At 47.3% G+C, this 24,332-nt stretch overlaps 1 protein-coding gene across 1 annotated transcript in view; it reads left to right on the top strand.

The window, feature by feature from the left end:
• FREM1 (FRAS1 related extracellular matrix 1) overlaps window positions 1-24,332 on the top strand; it is a 578,635-nt gene that overhangs the window by 431,411 nt on the left and 122,892 nt on the right. Inside the window, exon 25 of the mRNA XM_085633804.1 lies at window positions 21,573-21,987. Coding sequence (XP_085489930.1) covers window positions 21,573-21,987 — 415 coding nt within the window. The remainder of the gene's footprint in view (window positions 1-21,572; window positions 21,988-24,332) is intronic.

The raw sequence follows: 24,332 nt of genomic DNA, 5'->3' as shown, positions 1-24,332 counted from the left end.
AAAGGTGGTACATTAAGTGCTGCTGCCCTTAGAGGCCTTCCCTGGTCACAGTTCCCTGGGTACCTGGGGTACCATTTACCAGGGACTGACCTGTGGCCTGAGTGTGCCAATTGAATTTTGTCTTCAATGCAGTTTTAGGGAAAGAACATAGGCCCTGGGTACCTGATTAGCAGGAGCCCATGGCACAAATCAAAGTACATCAGCATTTCAGCAAAAAGTGGGGGCAACCATGCAGAAAGAGGGCACTTTCTCACACCTCTATACTTTACTCTGGGTATTCTGTTCCTAAAATAAGCTTAGATGCTGCTGCCAGTGTGATAACTGTTTTATATATGAGTATATCTTAGCTTGCACTTCTGATGAACACCTAGCACCTGTGCTGTGTGTGAGGGGAACTTACACTGCTGCCTACTGCTACACATTGTGTGTGCGCTTGTTTATGCACAGGCTTGGATGGCTGCTACAAGTGCAGCCCATGTTCTGTACATGTGAGTGAAGCTTGCATTGCTTTTGACCAGATCAGAATGTGTTCTGTGGGCGTGATGGAAGTATGCACCCCGGCCTCGGGTTGTACCGATTTTGTGTATGGACATTTTGCTATGCATGCGTCAAACCTGCGCTCAGACACCTCAGTTTCGTGCCTTACACCTGTACCAAATCTGAAATGCTGTTTTCCCTTTGTGTGGTGTACCTGTGTGTGCTATGCATGAGTCAAACCTGCGCTCATACACCTCATTTTCATGCCTTATACCTGTACCAAATCTGAAATGCTGTTTTCCCATTGAGCGGTGTACCTCTGTGTGAGCAGTGTGCTTGTGTGAGTGCAGGATAGCCACCATGTTTTGTGAGTGCATTGTGAGGGATGTGCCTGTGTGAATGGAGGTATAACATTGTCTTTTGTGCATGGTAACTGGTATATCGGTTAAAATGTGTGCTTGTGTGAGCCCAGAGTGAGGCCTATGCCTGATTTAATGCAGCATGAGGGATGTGCCTATCGGAAGTCAGCAGTTTGAGTGTCAGGTGACTGTATATGTGTTTGTGTTTATACACTTAACAAAGGCCAATCCCATTGGCTTTGGTAATGGTTTTTAGGGTTATGGATTTGACTTGCAGAAATGCAGTGAAAGAAGTGGAAATACAATAGGTGTGCGCATGAGAGGGGGTAGTGAGATTTTATATGGCAGATGCAAACTCTGTCAAAGGAGATGAAAAGGTATGGGGGAAGCTGACAGGCTGAGATGGCACCCTAGTGAGGGGGCACAGTTTCTTTGCTTGCACTAGAACTCAACTGCCATCTCCTGGGTTCTGCTGACTTGAGCACTGTGATTCAAGAAAGACCCTGTTAGCACCAAACAGTGGTCAGTCTGCTGTCCCCACACCCCTCCAGAAAAGTGTTCTTCTTCCAAATACTGATCTGTTTGTTACAGGAGAAAATCAAAGATGCTAGTGCTTGAAATCCAAGTCCCAACAAGAGGGTTTGCCATGAAATGCACTGTGGATAGATTTATAATTTTATATACGAGAGCTCCCTCTCTACACATTTCCCCTGGAATTGCTGATGGCCAAATTGTTTAGAAATCCAATGAACCTGGTCTGAGCATTGTACTGTGTACATGATAGACATTTTGACGTGTTCACATGTCTTGTACACATACCTATGAATTGGACAATGAGGACTCTATTTCTCCTCATTTTGTCCTGTTTTTACATGCACTGCAGCACATGTAGAAAGAGGAAAAAGCCTCCGAAGATATATGTTCGAGGCATGTGTGCTGTAGATACATATGCTTTGCATACTCCTGCCATTTAGTGTTGGGTCCGAATGTTTGCAAGTGGTTTTTCTACGAAGAAGTCTTTCCAGTCACAAGGTAAGGTGACTCCTCCTTTCGGTGATAGTGCGCATGGGCATCAACTCCATTGTTAGATTGTTTTTTCCACCATTGGGTTCGGACGTGTATTGCTGCTCTCCGGTTAAAACCCGTTTTTCGGGTTCCCCTCAGTGCACAATTCACTCTACCCTCGATGGTATTGTCATCGGGAAACACTCTATCTTCGGTCGGAAACATCAGGGGTGGCCCTCGGGCCTAGCCGCGTCTATCCACCCTTCCGCTGATGGAACAAACTCCATTCCAGTTCTGTCCTCTGTGCTGTGCTAAGTACCCTCGTACCGACCTACATCAAGTTTGTAACTTGTGCCTATCTCAGGAGGAAGGCTACGACGCATGTAAGTGGTTTCGATCGAAGAAAACTCTACATGATCGTCGGGCTCGATGATGTGAAATGCAACACCAAAGCATTCAAAACACTTCGGACATCTTCGGTGAAGATTCTGAGCATGAAGAGGTTGAAGCGTGGGCGGTAGAAGAAGAGGATGCCATCTCTGTCACAGAGTAGGATTCTGAACTCGAGATTGACTTGGAGTACGAAGATGTGCCCCCGGGACAGGGTGCCTTGAGTAATGAAGACCCCTTGCCCCCTAAACTTTATGTAAAAAACATAAGGCTGTGGCACCACCTCTGCCTTCTGGCCAAGGTCGGCACTGAAACAATGTTTCTGATGCCCCGCCTTCTGGCTCAGCACCGAAACAAATCGTCAAGCCTTCCTGCTCAGGACCGAGTCGGCCAAAATCGTTTTCGGATCCGAAACCCTCTCTAGTGGTGTCCAATGCTCGCAAAAGAGCTGTTGGAAAACGAGGCAGCATCTGTGAGGCCTGCACAAATAACATGACTACATTTGTCCTTCACTGGGAACCAAACACCCAATTGTAGCGCCTGACTCTCAGAGGGTAGCGTTGCAGAGCAGTCTGAGGCTTACTCAAGGGAAGTGGTGTGGGCTAGTAAACGCCATTTGCAGGTGCACAAAAATAACACTCAATAATTGATTGTCCAGTCTGTACTTTGCTTTATAAAAGTAAGAGTACATTTATTAAACACACACACTACTCAATACCATGCACCAATTTACAAATATCCGTAAGCTGTTGGAATTACTTTGTGACATTGCATAACATCTCCAACCCTCCCGCAGGGGGGGGTGGGGTCTAGCACCACCACTCCCATGTATGCACATCAACTTGCCCCCAATGCAGTTAGTTGAACATAACCTGGAGCGAGGGCCCTGCGCACTGGCACCATCCCAGTGGCGACCCACCCCATTACCTCAACAAGCATTAAAAAGGGGTAAACCTGCCTTAGTGACACATGACCCTGACTGAGCGTCTCCTACTGACCATAAAGTATGCACCACTATATCTTAAGGGCTAGCAGTCTGGGGTCTTCACCTAAGCGCAGCAGCAAGAATCCATGTTTACGCACACTTTAGAATGACAGTACTCATTACCTTAGTTGATCATTTGAATGCATTGCAATTACAGCCCCTAAAGGCATCACAGATGAAATCACAGGATTACGCATATACAGCCAGACACCCTAGCAGGACTGTCTGACAACATAACCCCACTTGGCTTATGACATCACCTTACACCAGCACATCACATTAAACAAATGAACTTCAGTCCCTCTGAAAGAAATAACTATTAGTAAATGCATTTTGGTGCAGTTACACCACTTCACCTCCAGGGGATGCACTTCTCCAGACATCCCCAACTCAGCCCTTCACTCCATGATGCACATCTTCGTACACCCTCAGCTGTAGAACATAAGTTCCAGCCCAGAAGGTGATAAATGCTGGCTGAGCCCTTGAGGGGTTATTATTTCAGATGCCCCATGAAACTTATGGGGGGACTGTTCTCCTTTCTGCTGGGGGAGGCTGCGGTGCTCCTGCAGCCCCCATTCACTCCCTTTCACCCATGAGGGTGACGCCCTCCTCTGGGGGCCACCAGGCGCCAAAAACGAGGTTCTCCCCATGCCTTGCAAGTTATTATGGGGCGCTTTGAGCTCTTTCCTTTGCATAATTGATGAGCAGCTCTCCCCCTGTGCCGGGGAGAGCCACGTTGGCGGTGCCGGCGGCTTCGCCGCATCTTCCTCCCTCGGTGGGGGGCCCGGTCCCACCCGGACCCCCAGGTGCTGCTAGGCGACTCGGGGAGCCCAGCCCAGGCCGCTCCTTCTGGTTTCTGGGGTCCGGTCCCACCCGGGCCCCTCGCGCCTCCTCACTTCGTGTTCGGGGTCCCGGTCCCACCCGGGACCCCCGCATGCCTCTGTGATGGAGGGCAGCCTGGGGAGCCCACCCCCGGCTGCCCCCGCCGGCTCCCCGCCCGGCCAGCACCCTCGCGTACTGCCGCGGGAGCCGTCACAACTCTTCTCGTCTGCCCGCCCCAGCGGGCAGACACGCAGCATCCTCCCGGGAGCGGTTCTTCGGGGGGAGTGCGACGGCACTTCCCCCCACCTTCTCCACTCTCGGGGCCCGGGGATGGGGTCCCGGGCCCCCGAACATCTTCGGGGGGGGCACGACGGCGCTCCCCCTCACTCAGCATCAGTGGGGGCCAGGGTGGGGTCCTGGCCCCCTGCCAAGGGCCACCTTCCCGGGGAGCGCAACGGCGCTCCCCCTCCTCCTTTTTCGGCGGGGGCCAGGGTGGGCTCCTGGCATACCGCGGGGGAACCTTCACGGGGTGCGCGACGGCGCACCCCGACTTTCCTTCCTTGGGGGGCAGCCCTCGGTACCTGACCCACCCCTGGGGCAGTTTCCAGACCGGCGGCGGAGCCCCACGTGCTTCATCGTCGGTCCCATCAAAGGTCAAAGGTCGTGTACCTTCTGGGGGGCATATCTCAGCCCCCAGGGGTCCGATCTCCTCCATTTTCGCGTCCTCTTGCTCCTGGTGGCACCCCCAGCCACTGGGAGCACTCTCCTTCGCCCTCCGGGTCTCCAAGAGGGTGCCTTCTGCAGGGAACGGTCTTCACTGGCTCCCTGCACCAGCCTTTCGCCTGGCTCTCCTTCGGGGCCTCATTTCTCCCTGCGCAGAGGCCACTGCTCCTGCACACCGGTCCTGGACTCTTCTTCTGGTGCTGTTAGGGTCCTGGGGGCAGTCAGGGGGTCTCTCCTTCCAACTGTCCATTGTGCCAGGCTCCAGCACCTTAAGCCTCAGCCGACCACACCCCAGAGAGAACTTCTCTTCCTGTGCAAGCACTTTTTAAAAGTTGAGTAGGGGGCTGGCAGGAAGTCCCTATTGGTCCTATCAAACAGCGACACATCACTTTCCTGCCCCTGCTCCCTCCTTCTTGTCCAGCCTCTGCGATTGTTCAAAATGGCGTCGTCCAGTGTCTCTGGCCACATGGCCTCTGAAACCCAACTCCTTCCCTCCTTGGTGCAGCCTGGTGCCTGGCACCCAGCGACAGCAGTTGATGGATTGGCCTGCAGCCCCACCCATCTTCTCTTCGTGGAGAGGAGGCCCTAGCTTGTGGAAGAAAGGTTATCAATCCCTCCAGCTGAGGTCAGCCCTCAGCCTTGGTCTGGTCATGGCTGGCTCAGAGAAATATGACAGTTCTGGATGACCCAAAAGCAGTACAAATATGACTGTGGACTCTGCAGAATACTTCTTTTCACATTTGCTACATTGGACTTAAGTGCGTGTCTGGAATCTGTAGGCCTAATTGAAGTTAATCTAGCCCCTGGCTCCACATTCCCATTGGGGAATAAGGAAGTGAAAACACAGTAAAACCCACTGACTTTCCCTGGCATGTCTCTTCCATCCTGAGTTCACTGGGGGTGAGTCCCAACTTATGCGGCTCCCCCACAGTAAAAGCTCAACAATAAGGTGCTCAAAAAGCAAAAAATCCGGGCGGCCCATAGTGTCAGAACCACCGTCTAACAAGAGCTAATTCACAAACATCTGGTGAAGCACCTCCCCCAGACAAGGAATCTAAGCTTAGAGATGCCTCAGGAAAAGGAGTAGCTGCTCAAGCCGCTAACCACGGGTGCATCGCAAACAAACAGGGCCTATTAGCTAAGTATGACAGGGCACACTGGTATGAAATGGAGCAACTGCTCCAATATCTCCCAGATTAACACAAAAGCAAAGCAAAAGAGTTAGTTCAGGGGGCCAAACTCATTGCTGACTCGTCTATCAGATGTGCTCTAGATCACGCTGACACCGCGGCTATGGAAATAAATACCAGCACTCTCCTCAGAAGGCATGCATGGCTTTGCATTTCGGGGTTTAAACCTGAGGTTCAGCAATCCATTTTAAACACCCCTTTTGACAAACAACACCTGTTTGGTCCTGAAGCAGATCAGGCTTTGGAAAAAAGAAAAGGGACACAGAGGTAGCAAAGTCCATGTGAGCGCTCCAGTCTCCGTCAAATAGAGGCTCCTTTCGCCGCTCCTGTTACAGAGGAGGGTCTAAAAACATCTTCAGACCAAATACTTCCTCATATAAAGGCAGCACTCAATCCTCTCCCTCTAGAGGTTTTTATAGAGGAGGATATAGAGGAAACAATTCCAGAGGTAGAGGTGCCACAGCAGGTAACTCCCCTTCTCCCAACAAACAGTGACTTGGCAACATTCCACCCCCCCCCCCCCGATTATTTAACACCTGTCGGGGGAAGACTTCAGCAGTTTCTCCCCATTTGACAATACATAACATCCGACAAATGGGTGATCGATCTTATTCAACATGGTTATTGCCTGGAGCTTACCCCCAATCCGCCAAATATTCCACCTCGCACTCACAAACTGTCGTCAGACCACTTACAGTTACTCAAGTAGGAGGTGCAATTTCTTTTGGAAAAGGGAGCCATAGAAGCAGTTCCATTACAGGACCAAGGTTCAGGGGTGTACTCTCTCTACTTTCTAATCGCAAAAAAGGACGGCTCCTTGAGACCAATTTTGGATCTCAGACTGTCAAACCTGTACATACTGTCAGAATACTTCCATATGGTAATGCTCCAACAGGTGCTTCCACTTCTACAACAAGGTGATTTTATATCCACACTAGACTTAAAAGACGCATACCTTAACATTTCGGTCCATCCAGCTCATCCCAAATATCTCAGATTTCAGATAGCAGGCAAACACTATCAGTTCAAAGTACTCCCATTCAGAGTAACTACTGCTCCCAGAGTGTTCACCAAATTTCTAGCAGTAGTGGCAGCTCATCTCAGAAGACAACAAATTCACGTCTTTCCATACTTAGACAACTGACTCATCAAAGCCAGCTCACACCAGAAGTGTCTAAAACACAATCAGACCACGCTAAACTTACTCCACTGATTGGGCTTCACAATCAAAGTGCTAAAGTCTCATCTGCAGCCTTTACAAATACAATCTTATCTGGGAGCGACTCTCAACACTCACACGGCTCTAGCCTCTCCCAGTGCAGACAGAATTTGCAATATTCAAACTCTGTTATTACAGTTTCATGCCAATCAAACCTTAACAGACAAAACTTTTATGCACCTGTTAGGAATGATGGCGTCATGCATTGCAATAGTGCCTCACGCAAGACTACACATGAGTCCTCTACAAGAATACTTAGCACGTCAGTGGAATTAGTCACAGGGTCAATTAACAGATCTAGTGTTGCAGTGGTGGAACCCACAAAATGTATCAAAGGGTGGCCCTTCATCGACCCTGTTCCGCAGATCATGCTAACAGCAGACGCATCTCTCACAGGTTGGGGTGCCCATCTCCACAATGACACAATTCAGGGTCTCTGGGACAACAAGCTCAAACTTCTCCACATCAACTATCTAGCGCTTCTAGCAGATTTTCTCGCACTGGAAGCTTTTCAGTCTCATAGGCAAAGTTATCCTTGTCCTAGTCCGCACCAACAACATGACAGCCATGTAATATGTACAAAAACAGGGGGGCACATTCTCTCCAGCTTTCATGCCTCTCACACCATCTAGAACTGGGCAATTCATCACAGAATTCATCATCTAGCAGAACACCTTCCAGGAGTCAACAGTCAAATTGTCGACCTCCTCAGCAGATGGAGGCAGCAAATACACGAGTGGGAACTTCATCCCCAAGTTCCATGCTTCCAAAAATGAGGATTCCCACAAATAGATCTGTTCACCACAGTGGACACCGCAAAATGCCCAAACTTCGCCTCCAGGTTCCCACACCCTCAATCCAAAGACAATGCCTTATGGATCAATTGGTCAAAGATATTTGCCTATGCTATTCCGCCTCTCCCACTCCTTTCATTTCTGGTTCGAAAGCTCAGGCAAACATTGCTCACACTGATTTTGGTAGCTCCTACATGGGCTCGTCAACCATGGTACACCCCACTTTTGGAACTCTCAGCAGTTCCGCATCAAAAGCTGCACCACAATTCCAACCTTCTCACTCAGAACCATGGAGAAATCAGACACCCAAACCACAAGGAGCTCCACTTAGCGATTTGGCGCCTGAAGTCATAGAGTTTGGATACTTACATTTGCCACCAAACTGTATGACTATTCTAAAAGAAACAAGAAAGGCCACTACCAGAGCTTGTTATGCAGCAAAATGGAAACGATCCAGGGATTCTGCACAAACACAGAACTATGAGAAGGAATATGGGACCTTGGTGTATAGGGACTAGGTCTTCCTACCACCTTAGTACCCACAAACCCAGGACCGACTAGCTATAGTGTCTTACTTGCTCTCCTACTCACTCACAGAGAAACAAATGATTAGACACCCAAGAACACAACACTCCCAGATTCGTCAGGAATTGCAGTAACAAGACACACCCTTTCGCCCACTCTCTTGTACTTGTCCACAATGAGATCTGACAGAGACACGAAACAGTTTAAAATCTTTATTTAAATTAACGTGTCCTGACATGCAGTATACGTGCCACAACAAGCAAGAAAATTCATAGTACAAATATAATCAGCATAGCAGCTAGTCCATATATCATGAAGGGAGATGTCATCATAGAAAGGCAATGGAGAAAAGACTATAGTGCCTAACCTCCATCCCCTTGCTAAGAAGTAGTATTATTATATAACAGAAGATCTCTGGGCTTTGTCAGCAGACCCCATACCTTAGCCTATAGATGGTAATCATAGGTGATGTCTCGATCTTCTCCCTGGAAAGGTCCCTCTCCAAGTGTGTGTCACCTATTTGTGTACCCCACAAAAAACCCAAGTACTCTGTCCAAACAACAGCTGCATTGGTATGTTTTGTCTAAGGGCTAAGGACTGGCCTGAACAAAATAACAAGGGGCATTGTTGTTCGTCCTTGCACATAATGTTCAGTCAAAATCACAGGAACATGCAGAAAGCGAACACAGCGATGAGTTCCCATGTGAAAGCAGTCATTGAAATATTGCAAAAATAAAGACGTGTAGTAACGTGCGAAAATGCAGCTGGCAAGCTGCGAAGAGCTCATGCTAACTTAGTGAAAAAGGACAATGTCTCTATGGGTGATGTGCCATTATCTATTGTAATTCAATTTCAGTTGAGTTCAGAGGGGGGAAAAGTGCTCCATACTTTGGTAATGGGGTCATAAAAGTCTCTGCCTCCAGAATGGGATCAATGAACATGTTGATTCACCAAATTCGCAATTGAAGAATAAAGATTTCATGTGGGCTGATGGTTGTTGAAACCGCGAGGCAGAAACACAGGCCTTAGGTGGTTAATTTCTCTGTGGCAGAAGAACAGGCATTTGAAGATGGTGCGCTTGGTGATAAGAAGTCACTGCAAAGATGTGAGGTGTGACTTCATGGGAGTACATCTATTAACACCAAGAATCAGGGTGGTGGGTCTTGGCATCTCCTTCAGTCTGGACAGAGAAACAATTTGAAACCCAGGGAGAGGGAACAACAGCAGTCCATACATTCAGCTTGGATTATGGTTTTGTGAAAAGAAAATAGAATCAGAGGGAGGTTTTTCTTGAGGGTCTCCAAATGCATGATGAATATATACTTCCAAATGTATTCTGACGACCCTCAGAAATGCATTTGATTGCATAAGTCCTACGAAGACCGGATAAAATCACAAACTGGCTGAACCATGTATACCAGCGGAGGCAAGAAAATTCACTTTATTTTTATGGAGCAGAGACTGAGAACCTTGTATTTAGTGAAACAGATTAAAATCGGTTCTTTTGTATCTCCACAATCACTGGGATTCCCAGCACCTAAATATATAAAAACCTGCAGAACTGTAATGTGGTGTATACTGGGCAATAACAAAAGCTTGCAACAATAACACAATCAAAAAGCTAGACACTGCATACATGGGACCATGTAAAGCAAGCAATGAAAGCACTTCTCTGGCTGCCAGGAGAAGAAGCATTAAGTTTAAAGTGTTTTGTAAGGTACATGAAGCATATTGAAATTAAATCCTGGGTACATGCAAAGTATTCTCCCCGACCACACTCCACCCTAACCAGGAATACCCAGTCAGCTTCGTGACATAGGATTGCTCAACAAACCTCCAAGAGGCAAACGCAGGGAGACAAGATCTCTAGGCATTCAAGGCTCAAAACTGCTGAACACTTTGAACTTGATCCCTATTTGCACTTCAAGAAACTCTTATACACTGAGATATTGATTAAACCATCCAATTGATGATAGAGGTGAGGACTGTCTAATAGAGATCCAGCCCGATAGATGTTTTCACTACAGCTGCTCCTACATTCTGCATCTTAAGTACATTCTGTACAACAAACTGAAGTTTTTAGTAGGTGAAGTACAATGATATCTGAAATTTCCAAATATAAGAAATATAAGAAAACAAACACGTAGCTATCCAACACACAGTCCAAGGTTCTGGAATCTCCTAGAGGGTCCTTGAAAGTGTGAAACTTCAATTCCGCAATCCACTTGAATAAAACCCTTTCAAATCCACCGGTTCTCCAGGCTGGGGATTCTTTGTGGGGATGTCCAGGTGAGCTCTGTTAACCTGTAGCTTGCAGGGAGTCTACTTCTTAGTCCTTTTGTAGCAAGGTAATCCACAGGGCTGCAGTTTTCAGATGGCACAGTTTTCAGAGGTCAGGCCTTAGAAGTCTTTGCACAGCAGAACTTCGCAGCAGGGCACGTCTTGCTTCAAGTAAGTTTCAAGCAGCAGAACTGGAGGGCTCTGCCCCTCTCAGATACTTATTCAATATTCTCTGGGTCAAGCCACAGGTCACTTCTGACCAATGAAAGCAGGGTAACTCCTCATAGTTATGACCACATCCGGTAGAGTGTGGCATTATGTTGTCCCAGAGTACATCATTCTTCCAAATCCATAATGGCTGATTTTCCAGCAAGGAGGTAAGCGCTGGCTAAACACACCCCCTGGGATGGCTTATTTCCATGGACTCTCCCCCTACCATCTGCACATACCTTCCTTAAGCCTAGCCCTGACTCTGGGTCAAGAGTGTCAAAGTAAAACTGAAACCCAAGCCTCCCCTCTGCCTTTGAAGAGCATAGTTTACGACTCCACCTCCTGGCCTGGCATACCTATAGACCAGCACACTGCCCTCCCAGCAGAGCGGTTCTTTATCACCTCTTCAAAGCAGCCTGGCTAATCCACTTAACTCTGACCAATCAGGGCAGACCACTGGAAGGCTGAATTTGGACTACAAACAAGAAAGTCTTATAACTTCTTGTATGTACACGTTAGGAGAAATTCAACAATATAATATTGTTGGATTTACTACTACCATTCTACGAAGTCTTTGAATGGTCCGGCTAGTCCTCTCCTATCAATATTTATTAATCATTAATTCCTACCATGTTAACCTATGGGCCATGGGGTTTGCAATGGGGAAATGACTTGGGCCAGTCTTCTAGCACCAGGGCTTATAAAAACATATTTTATAAGTATTTCCCTAATTTCTACAGGACCCCCCACCCCCTGTGCAACTAGGGGGGATTTAGGGGTTCTGAATCTGTAGAAATATTGCAGATTCTCCTTTTACTGTGTTTCTAGTATCAAAGTCTAATTTGACCAGCAATGTACTGTTTCAAAGCAGTCCTGGCACCCAGTTCTGCTTTTAAACTGACCTCAGGCTCCAGCACTGCACACATGCTAGTGCAGAAAAAGCTGCTGGCCTCTAAACTGCCATACCCCAGGGTACTGGGGACTTCTAGGTAGTTTCAATCCCCTGCCCTATTATATACTAGGGGCTTATGGGGTAGGTCATGCCAATTACAGGGGTACCCCACCATACCATAGTGTACCCTAGTGTATGTTGGGTGTTTTAACTGTATTCTAATGTGTTCCTTTCAGCTTGGCACTGGCCCTGGGACTGGTTAGGCATAGCCCAGGGTCAGTCAGTTACCACCAGTTCCAGTCAGCAAAAAGTTGGCGGGTGCCCAGGGCACAGGATGACTTTGCAACATAGCCCCCCCCCCCCAAACGAAAGGTGATGGGTTACTAACCTACACCCTGGTAGTCCCCATCAGCTAAGTGGAAAAACCTGGAAAGTCCATCTGCATTTGCATGGGCAACCCCAGGTCTGTGTTCCACTGTAAAGTCCATTCCCTGTAGGGAAATGGACCACCTTAACAGCTTGGGATTCTGCCCTCTCATCTGCATGAGCCACCTGAGAGGTCTGTGGTCAGTTTGAACATGAAAGTGAGTCCCAAACAAATAGGGTCTGAACTTTTTCAGTGACCACACCACAGCAAAAGCCTCTCTCTCAATGGCACTCCACCTCTGCTCTCTGGGAAGAAGCCTCCTGCTAATAAAGGCAACCGGCTGATCAAGGCCCCCTTTATTTAGCTGTGACAAAAGTGCCCCAATCCCTTGCTCTGAAGCATCAGTCTGAACTACAAATTCTTATGTGTAGTCAGGGGCCAGTAACACTGGCGCTGAACACATAGCAGCTTTCAGAGTGTCAAAAGCCTTCTGACACTCGGGGGTCCAAATCACCTTGTTGGGCCTCTTTTTAGAAGTCTGTTCTGTTAGGGGCCCCACAATGGTCCCATAATTTTGAACAAACCTTCTATAGTACCCTGTCAGTCCAAGGAATGCCCTGACCTGAGTCTGGGTAACAGGAGCTGTCCAATCCAAAATAGTTTGGATTTTAGCTTGGAGAGGCTGTACATGGCCCCCACCTACCAGGTGGCCCAGGTACACCACAGAACTCGGCCCTATTTGGCACTTGCTTGCCTTAATAGTCAGGCCTGCTTGCTGCATGGCCTGAAGCACTTCCCTTAGGTGGTTTAAGTGATCCCCCAGGTAGAACTGTATACAGCTATATCATCCAGGTAAGCTGCACTGAACTGTTCCAACCCAGACAAGACCCTGTTCACCAACCTTTGGAAGGTGGCAGGTGCATTCTTTAATCCAAAGGGCATTACCTTGAACTGATAATGTCCCTCTGGTGTGGAGAATGCTGACCTCTCCTTTGCTCCATCAGTGAGGGCAATCTGCCAGTAACCTGAAGTCAAATCAAAAGTACTCAGGTAATTAGCAGCCCCTAACCTATCAATGAGCTCATCAGCTCTAGGTATAGGGTGAGCGTCCGTCTTTGTGACTGCATTCAACCCTCTGTAGTCCACACAGAACCTTAACTCCTTGGGTCCCCCCTGAGGATTAGGTTTAGGTACCAGCACCACTGGACTGGCCCATGGACTCTCAGATGGTTCAATTACCCCCAGTTCCAGCATCTTAGCAACCTCAGCTTTAATGCTGGCTCTGACATGGTCGGACAACCTGTACAGTTTATTTTTGACAGGTAGGCTGTCACCAGTGTCAATGTGGTGCACACACCACTCAGTGATGACTGGGGTCAAAGAGAACAGGCCAGCAAACTGCTCCAGCACCTGCTTACAGTCTCTGTGCTGCTGGTCTGTCAATTTGGGGGAGAGTACAACTCCCTCCACTGACCCATCTTGCACATTAGTGGAGAGGAGGTCGGGCACAGGCTCAATTTCCTCCTCCACACCCTCATCAGTGACCAGCAACATGGTCATGTCTGCCCTGTCATGGTGGGGTTTCAATCTATTCACATGCAGGACCCTGTGCGGGTTCCTGGGGGTGCCAAGGTCAACCAAATAAGTAACCTCACCCTTATTTTTTAAGATTGGATAGTGCCCACTCCACTTGTCATGGAGGGCCCTGGGAGCCAAAGGCTCCAACACCCACACCAATTGTCCTGGAGTATACTCGGGCATAGTAGCCTTTTGATCATACCAGTGCTTCATGAGCTCCTGGCTGGCCTCCAGTTTCCTGTTTGCCTTGTACATGTACTCTGCCATTCTAGATCTCAGGCCTAGCACATAATCAAGCACATTGTCCTTTGCTTCCTTAAGAGGCTTCTCTAAAGACTCTCTTAGCAGGCTCAATGGCCCTCTTACAGGGTGTCCAAACACCAACTCAAAGGGACTGAAACCAACCCCTTTCTGTGGCACCTCCCTGTAGGCAAACAGTAAGCATGGGAGGAGAACATCCCATCTCCTCCTGAGTTTCTCTGACAACCCATTTATCATGCCCTTCAGGGTTTTGTTGAATCTCTCAAGAAGACCATTTCCTTGTGGGTGATAGGGGGTGGTGAACTTGTAGTTGACATCACACTCATCCCACCAAGCAGTCAGATAGCTGGACAGGACGTTCGTGCCCCTATCTGACACCACCTCCTTTGGAAAACCCACTCTGGTGAACACACCAAGCAGTGCTCTAGCAACAGCGGGAGCATCAATGGTTCTAAGAGGTATGGCTTCAGGGTATCTAGTGGCGTGGTCAACTACCACTAAGATATACCTATTCCCTGATGCTGTAGGTGAGTCCAGGGGACCAACAATATCCATCCCCACACTTTCAAAAGGAACCCCAACCACTGGCAGTGGTATTAGGGGAGCCTTTGTCTTGCCCCCTGCCTTGCCACTGGCCTGACAGGTGACACAGGAGCTGCAAAACTCCTTTACCTTTTCAGACATAAGGGGCCAGTAGAAATGGTTCACCAACCGGTTCCATGTCTTTGTCTGTCCCAAAAGTCCTGCCAAGGGGATATCATGACTCAAAGTCAGGATGAACTCTCTGCACTTCTGCGGCACCACCAACCTCCTGGTGGCCCCCTCCTTGAGTTTTCTGGCCTCAGTATAAAGCAGTCCATCTTCCCAGTAGAGTTTGTGAAACCCACTGTCATCCCCCTCCTCTTGCTTAGAAGCAATCCGCCTCAAGCTCTCAAGGGTGGGACAGTCACGCTGTCCCTGACTGAACTCCTCTCTAGAGGGTCCACCTGCTCCTGTCAGTTCTGCCAAATCTGACAGCTCTGGCAGGGATGGAGTCCCTCCCTCAGAGGCTAGATCCTCCCCATCAGGGTTAGATTCTTTCTGCACCTCTGGAGTTCCCTGGGCTGGCTCACCAGTCCCGGTGCCCTTGTCCTTGGATGCTTGGCCCTTTGTTCCAGGGTCCAAGTGTCCAGCCCCTCCCTTCTGGCTAGTCTGTGACCTAGTCATAGCACATACCCACTCAGGGAGCTGCAATATTTTCATATGGAGTCCTCTCTCCACCTCTGACCACACAGAGGCTTCAAGATCATTGCCCAGTAAACACTGGACTGGGAGCAGCTTTGACACAGCTACCTTCCTAGGGCCTGTCACACCTCCCCATTCCAAATCCACCACAGCCATAGGATGGAGTTTGGTAGTACTGTCTGCATATGTCACCTGGTGAAACTCACCAGGTAGCAACCTCTCTGGAGGCACCAGTTCATCCAGGACCATAGTTACACTAGCCCCAATATCTCTGATAGCCTCAACCTCAGTCCCATTCACTTTAGGCCTCTGCCTGTACTTGTCCATGTTTGGAGGTAAGGCAGCAAGGGTTGCAATATTCACCCCACCCAGGGACACTAAGGTTGCTTCCACCACCTGACTACCCCTCTCTGGGGCACCACTCTCCACCCCTACACTGACACTGGCAATACCTGTGGATGGTCCCTTAGGGTGGAGCTTCTTGGCGCAGACAGCATCTCCCTGTTTGTGCCCTAGCTGGTTACAGTCAAAGCACTTACCCGCCTTTGAGGGATCAAAGAACCTACCATTCTTTCCCTGATACCCCCTCCCTTTGAATTTGGGTTGGTTCGGGGCCCCTCCTCCTTGTGCAGGTTTTAGTGGGTCTTTGAAGGACTCTTGGTTTTGACCTTCCTTTCCCTGGGCTTTCCCCTGGGGAGGGACCTGTCCTCCTTTCTTCTGGTCACCCCCCTGGTGCTGAATGGAAACCCGGGTTCTCACCCACTCATCAGCTGCTTCTCCCAGCTCTCTGGGGTCTGTCAGCTTAGAGTCCACTAGATACTGGCGTAACTTCTCTTCTGCGCAATGAGTCAAAATATGTTCTTTCAAAAACAAATGATACAATCCCTCATATGAGCCAATTGTGTTACCAACAATCCAGCCTTCCAGTGCCTTCACTGAAATGTCCACAAAGTCTACCCAAGACTTTGAACTCAATTTCTGGGTGCCTCTAAACTTCACCCTGTACTGCTCTGGAGTCAGACCAAATCTCTTGACTAAGCATACCTTCATCTGCTGGTATGATTCTGCATCCTCTCCCTTCAGGGTCAGGAGCCTATCCCTCCCAGCTACTGGAATCAACTCCCACAGGAGTGCACCCCAAAACCTAGAGTGGACCCTACTCATTTTAAGGGCCCTCTCAAAAGCTGCTAGCCACTTGTCAATGTCATCCCCCTCAGTGTACTTGGGTACAATGCCCTTGGGAAGTTTAGGTTCAAATCTAAAACCCCTGGACATCTCAACATCCTCTTCACTTTCTCTGCCACCATTCCTCTTCTCCTCCGCCCTCTCCCATCTTCTCTTAGCCAGTTCGTATTTCTCCTTCTCCAAGGCAATCAGCTCTAATTGAACCTGAAGCTGTCTCTCTGCAAGGGACAGTAGTGGTACCTGAGTAAGGGACCCTTCCCCCCTCCCACCACCTGGAATCATATAACTAACAAAAGAAAAAATGAAGAGGCATCATCCTCACCTCCCTCTGGGGTGAGGTTGGGGGGCTCACCCTCCACCCCCCCTTGCGTCTCCTCAGCTACCCCAGCCCAGGCTGTTAGGGACTTAAGCAACGCTGTCTTCTTAATCTTGTTGGAAGCAGGCAGCCCCCTAAGCCTACACTGTACCCAAAGATCACCCACTGCAAACTGGGACAGTTTAGCCAGGTCCAGCTCCATGGTTCCCTAGTTTTGGGTCACAAAAAACTAGGCACAACAGACTTAAAACAATTTGGAAAAATCAAAACAATGGATTAAAAACAGTTTAGTCCAAATTCCAAAAATCAAACTCAAAAGTTTTGTTCTAAGGCAATTTAGAGGATTTTTATAATCTTAAATCATTCACTGAAACGTGTACTTTTTAAATGCAAGTCCACATCCACACCGCTGAACACCAAATGTTGGAAGGTGGTTTATTGGTAGGGACAAATGTCAGTCAGCCACTGGCAATAAGGACACTAACACATAATAGGACCCAGCATAGGTCTTAGAAAATTATTCCTATGCTCAACCCTTGGTAACGTGGCTGCGAGCAGACAGGCTTAACTTCAAAGACAGGTATGTAAAGCATTCAAAAACACCATTTCAGTAAATAATTAGGACACAACACAAAATAAACATCCAACACCAATTTATAAAAATATGTAATATTTTTATCTTTTAAATGACACCAAAACGAAAAAAATCCACTGTAGGGAACCAGAGATATGAATTTTTAAAGATGAGTCACTTTCTAGTGCTTAGAAACCAACAGTGCCCCTTTTAGTCATTTCGTTTTCTCTGACAGGGACACACCTTTAGAAACGGTTCTGGAGAATATCTCACCACTGTGTAGCCTTCTCCAGCAGGCTAGGTCCAGTTAGAACTCCTTCCTGAAGTTCTGCTTGCGGGTCCCAAAGTATCCAACACACAGTCCAAGGATCTGGAATCTCCAATAGGATCCTTGAAAGTGTGAAACTTCAATTCCGCAATCCACTTGAACAAAACCCTTTCAAATCCACCGGTTCTCCAGGCTGGGGATTCTTTGTGGGAATGTCCAGGTGAGCTCTGTTAACCTGTAGCTTGCAGAGAGCCTACTTCTTAGTCCTTTTGTGGCAAGGTAATCCACAGGGCTGCAGTTTTCAGATGGCGCAGTTTTCAGAGGTCAGGCCTTAGAAGTCTTTGCACAGCAGAACTTCGCAGCAGTGCACATCTTGCTTCAAGTAAGTTTCAAGCAGCAGAACTGGAGGGCTCTGCCCCTCTCAGATACTTATTCAAAATTCTCTGGGTCAAGCCAAAGGTCACTTCTGACCAATGAAAGCAGGGTAACTCCTCATAGTTATGACCACATCCGGTAGAGTGTGGCATTATATTGTCCCAGAGTACATCATTCTTCCAAATCCATAATGGCTGATTTTCCAGCAAGAAGGTAAGAGCTGGCTAAACACATCCCATGGGATGGCTTATTTCCATGCACTCTCCCCCTACCATCTGCACATACCTTCCTTAAGCCTAGCCCTGACTCTGGGTCAAGAGTGTCAAAGTGAAACTGAAACCCAGGCCTCCCCTCTGCCTTTGAAGAGCATAGTTTACGACTCCACCTCCTGGCCTGGCATACCTATAGACCAGCACACTGCCCTCCCAGCAGAGTGGTTCTTTATCACCTCTTCAAAGCAGCCTGGCTAATCCACTTAACTTTGACCAATCAGGGCAGACCACTGGAAGGCTGAATTTGGACTACAAACAAGAAAGTCTTATAACTTCTTGTATGTACACATTAGGAGAAATTCAACAATATAATATTGTTGGATTTACTACTACCATTCTGGGAAGTCTTTGAATGGTCCGGCTAGTCCTCTCCTATCAATATTTATTAATCAATAACTTCCTACCATGTTAACCTATGGGCCATGGGGTTTGCAATGGGGAAAATGACTTGGGCCAGTCTTCTAGCACCAGGGCTTATAAAAACAAATTTTATAAATAGTTCCCTAATTTCTACAGGACCCCCCACCCCCTGTGCAACTAGGGGGGACTTTAGGGGTTCTGAATCTGTAGAAATATTTCAGATTCTCCTTTTACTGTGTTTCTAGTATCAAAGTCGAATTTGACCAGCTATTTACTGTTTCAAAGCAGTCCTGGCACCCAGTGCTGCTTTTAAACTCACCTCAGGCTTCAGCACTGCACACATGCTAGTGCAGAAAAAGCTGCTGGCCTCTACACTGCCATACCCCAGGGTACTGGGGACTTCTAGGTAGTTTCAATCCCCTGCCCTATTATATACTAGGGGCTTATGGGGTAGGTCATGCCAATTACAGGGGTACCCCACCATACCATAGTGTACCCTAGTGTATGTTGGGTGTTTTAACTGTATTCTAATGTGTTCCTTTCAGCTTGGCACTGGCCCTGGGCCTGGTTAGGCAGAGCCCAGGGTCAGTCAGAGTCAGTTACCACCAGTTCCAGTCAGCAAAAAGTTGGGGGGTGCCCAGGGCACAGGATGACTTTGCAACAAATACAAAGCCCAAAATGCTAAATATTGCCGCTGATTGTAAAGCACCACTATTCATCTGTCCAGTGGTCCCCATGGCCCCCAAGAACAAGAACCTCCATTATATCAAAGTGTAACCAATACATTTCAAATGCGTCTTTGTAGGAATGGTAAAAATACTGTTTACGTTTTGTTGTATAGCAGAAGTAGTGCCATCTAGTTTCATCTACCCATGTGAAGAAAATGAAACCATGTGAGTGGATATGTAAAGCAAGAGGAGAAACATGTTTGAAAAAGGAGGAGGATTACGAGGCAATCACTGAACATTGCAGGTAAGGATCGGAAAAAAAGATATGAAGGGTGGTAGAGAAACAACCTGGGCACAAACAGTTTTATGTTTTCTGTGATTTTAGACAAGAATGGCAACAGGGAGATAGGGTGGTAGTTGGAAGGTACTAAAGGATCAGCAGGGGGATTTTAAGGAAGGGAATGACTATGGCACTCTTCAAGTATGTTGTGCTCATCCCTCCATTGAAGAATTGATTACAAAGTGATACCAAAGCAGAGGTGGTAGTCTCTTTGAAATTCTTGTTACTTGGATTGATCATCACTAATGTAGTTAAATGTAGACATCAACAAATGTTTGTGTGCTACCATTATGCCCCACTCGTACTTGGCATAGCATGAAAGGATCTTCTTTTCTGGCAGATAACATGCAAGTTGGTGTTGATTTCCTCACAATGTGCCCCATTATTTCTGGTCAGCTAATTAATTGGATGTACATGATGTATGTCACTGAGTAAGCCTGTAAAAATAAGTTATCAGGCACTTTCTTGTACATTAACGCAATAAAATTGAAGGTGTAGGTCATACTCACTCTCCAGCTTTCCTTATCTACAGCGTAAATAAAAATTGGAGATGGATACATATTTGTTGTATGACGTTCCATAAAGAACTGAAGTGTCATTGAGAGTTAATGGATGAGCCGGCCCAGCTACTGTCCCACCAACCCTATGTATGCATCTGTCCAAATCTGGATTGTTTAAAGTGCTTCTGTTGACATGGAGGGAGCACTTTTTGCTAAAAGTAACAATGTCAACAGCCCAGCCCGCCCACTGTGCCATGGTGATATTATGGAAAGGCCAGACAACTGCCCAAAAGCAAACCACTCTTCTAAGCATAGCCTCAGCAAAGTAAATACCAGTGTTAGTAATGGCTTTTGGAGTTCACATTCTTCTACGAGATACCAGCTTACTCCTCTTGCATCTGCGATCAGAAGCATCAGCGTGAGCTTTCAGTAAATGCAAGCAAAAAATGGGAACCTGCTATTACAGGTGAGTAGCATGATAAATGTATATAGTTGCATCCAAATTTAAATGCAATCCATTGTTATTTGTAGAGTACACGATTATTAATCATGCTTTGAAGACATTTTAATCTTACATTTGACTGTTGTGTATTGAAAATTATATAATTTTAGTTACTCCCTTCGAAGATCTTCACTTGTCAGTATCCATATTAATTACTCCCCTTGTAATAAATCTATAATTTTCTTAAATTTGGTTCAGGCTAAGTCAAATAGTATTTATTTTCAACTCCAAAACCAAAAATCGTAGAAGGTTGAAAGTTTTGGGGACTCTCACAAACATGATCAAAGTAGGATCCAGGACAGATAATGAGAAACATATGTAAATAGAAGTAAAACAAAATTTCAGGGTTAAATAAATGAACGAGGAGATCAGTCTTATAGGTTGTATGACATAACCATGCATTCATTTTCCACGCATTCCTTAACAACGCGGGCGGAACAACGAATGCGTCTGAACCGCACTCTCCATTTACAACACAGGTCGTTACAATGACTTGCCTTATAGGGGGTGCAGGACTTTTGGTTTAGTATAATTTACTATTCCAACTCCAGTCACCGTAACAGTAGGAAAAGCATTGGACTTTAAAGTCCAGCGCCACTTGACCTAACGCATGTTGCTATAACGACTTGCGTTGTAAATGTAATGCGTGGTTCAGACGCTATCATTACTCCACCCGCGTTGCAAAGGAAACACATTGTTCAGCAGTAGTTGTATTTGCTGTTTCCCAGTCTCATAATGACAGTCTGATGACCAGTTGTAAGTCCAACCAAGGGAATGAGCCGTTTAGACTTTGCTTGTTTGAGATACACCACAAGGTCATCCCCTTGAGTAAAGGTGTGTATTATCGTTTCATTTCTGTAGATGGTGAAACAAGAACACATGCTGAAGGATGCCTTGCCTCTCTTTGTCAGATTTCTTGTGAGCAATGGACTGCGCACCAAGCACGGGACCTTCGAAATCACCCTGGAGACGACTGACCGAGCCTTACCCGCGGTGTCCAGGAACAAGGGCTTAAGGTTAACGCAAGGCGCCATGGCCCTCATCTCTCCCCAGCTCCTGCAACTCTCAGACCCGGACACCCCTCCGCAGAACCTGACCTTCCTCCTGGCACAGCTCCCGCAGTACGGCCAACTTCACCAGAGAGGGCACTCGCTACTGCGACACCACTTCACCCAGCAAGATGTGGACGGCCTGGACATTGCCTACAGACATGGCGGAGGAGATGCGCAGATTGACAGGTTCACCTTTGTTGCCACTGATGGGAGTAATCAAGGCTTCCTGATCAATGGGAGACTTCAGAGCGAACCCGTGGCGTTCACTATTCAGGCAAGTAGCAGCCATCTCTGCCTTTGTGTCAACGTGACAGCTGAGAAGGATTTTCATTGACGTGCATGCACATTTTCATGTTGAAGTCAGGAGAGTGTGGCATTGTAATTGTTAGAGCGACGCGCGTGAGTCAGTAAAAACAACACCTGTGGTAAATAACGTGGGTGTCGTGTGCTGCCCCACTGCCAGCAGCAAGTAATTAATGTGATTACTGCATCACGATCTCATTGCAAGCTGACACCGAGAACACTTCTCCATGTTCTGGAATAATTGTATCCATTAGTTCTAAAAAAAAAAGTCATATTTTTCCTTTGTCGCAAAGAAGCGGTTGTATCCGACCATTGACTGCTCAGAAACCAGGCCCTCGGCTTTAGCAGTGGGCAAATGAAGGCACGCGGCATTCATGAGGCAAGAGCCACATCCTGTTTCAGATCTGTTGTGTCAGTGTGCTCATACACTAAAAGTAGAAAAAGTTTATAATTCGCCCAACTAGCTACATGAGACTCAAACACTTTTTAAAAAATCTAAAATTCTTGTGTCTGGATTACAGATTCAAATAACACCGCTCACAAACTTTATTTAGCAATTATTGTGTTATTAAAATGATGGTTCTTGATAGATTTTGTAATATGTGGAGACGGTTGTGCCAAGGACATACAGATAAGCTTTAACTCACTACACCCGAAGCGCCATCTCATTTTCTACTGTGTGTGTGTGTGTGTGTGTGTACGTGCATGTGCGTGTTTGCGCGTGTTCCTGTTTGTGTGATTTTTGAATCCTGTCTTTTATTTCCTAAATATCATTGGAGATACTTACATGCACAATGCACGTGCCAGTGCTTCTTTCCCCCTTGAATTACATATGTCTTTGCCTTTTAAAATTAATTTAGGAAAACCTATACCATAAACCTCGTGGTGTTTAAAGTCGGGCACTAATTGTTAAGTGATGAAATACGCCGAGTTCAGAGCTGCACACACTGGATGGTGGGCACCGTGCCACCACTGTCTACTGTGTGTGTTGCTTGGCAATAAGCTGGCAGCTTCCTCCCATCACAGTGCTGGATCGCAGCTGCTTCTATTCCAATGAGGACTTTTCTACCAATCAATTTAGAGACCCCCCCCCCACCCCCATACCATAACGGGTGTCCCAGTGAGCCTTATAGGTAGTGTGGCGCATGATGGACGAGGTCAGTGACCCCCGATGCACCGCCATCTCATGGGAGCGTCCATGTGAAAAATGGGGGAGAAGGCAAAAGGTGCACATTTTCAGACACAAAGGGCCCCGTTCTGAACACCCACGGTCTACACAGGTGGACTGTGCTCCGAGGGCGCCAGCAGCGGTGTCTCTCATTTGCATATCTACCAGCTGCTGCGCAACGGTGCTGAGGAGGCTCGCGCGAGCCGGGGGAGGAAGCGGGGACACATCTGACACCAGTTTGATTTGTATTATCCGCTTATGGTCCTCCCATTGTAATTTGAGGATTTTGGTGCAGGGCCACGGTGCTTATAATATTAGAGAGGGAAGAGCGCGTGGGCAGCGACGGCTGCCATGGTAATGTTCTATGGATGAATGGAATGGCTGTAGCCTTGGCCAAGTAATTAAACATGGTAACTGGATTCACAAAATGTTTCCACGTCTCTGCCCTTTGAGTTGCCTCTCTCTTGCCTTCACAGCCCTCTAAGCTGATTGACTCACGCCAGCTTCTGTCAGCCTCTGACCACGGGCTGTGACTAGAGTCGGAGTTGAGTTGTGTCCAAAAAGATAATTTATGCCTCCGTGTTTCTACTCGCTGCGCCCTCTGGAGTGCTTCGGCGTAATCAGATCACTGCATGCAGCATTACCCTTATAAATGGTTGCTGCACCTGAGCCCCCAGATTAGGAAAATAACGCGCACGAAAGCGGACGCAAATCAGTTTTTATTAAAAATGTAGAAACTCTTTCGAGCTTTGTGGTTTGATTTATTTTTCTGAAATACAGGGAGCACTTTGGATTTTGACAACAGGAAATGGTAGGAAAGAGACATGACGGGGAATGTTGGGAATCAAAATGGCGCCCAGATCAAAGTGCTACGAGGAGGGCTTGAGAATCTAAACATTAGAGAGGGAAGGGAGGACAAAACCTGGACATTGGCCTGGACAAACTCAGGCATTGGGCAAGAGTCAGTTTTTTTACTCTTAAGAAGAGTTATCTGGCATTGGGCTAGAGAGGCGAATTTTAGAATAGGGACATCATTCATAGTGACCCGGGAAATAGGCCAGTATTTCCCAACCCTGCAGTTATCAATACAGGGGGCACCGGTAACTCCAGGGGCAGTGAAAATCCAGCCCATTGTGAGTTGGACCCTC

This window comes from Triturus cristatus, chromosome 2_1 (assembly GCF_964204655.1).
Source record: "Triturus cristatus chromosome 2_1, aTriCri1.1, whole genome shotgun sequence".
NCBI lineage: Eukaryota > Metazoa > Chordata > Amphibia > Caudata > Salamandridae > Triturus > Triturus cristatus.
This window is presented reverse-complemented; position numbering and strand designations above follow the sequence as displayed.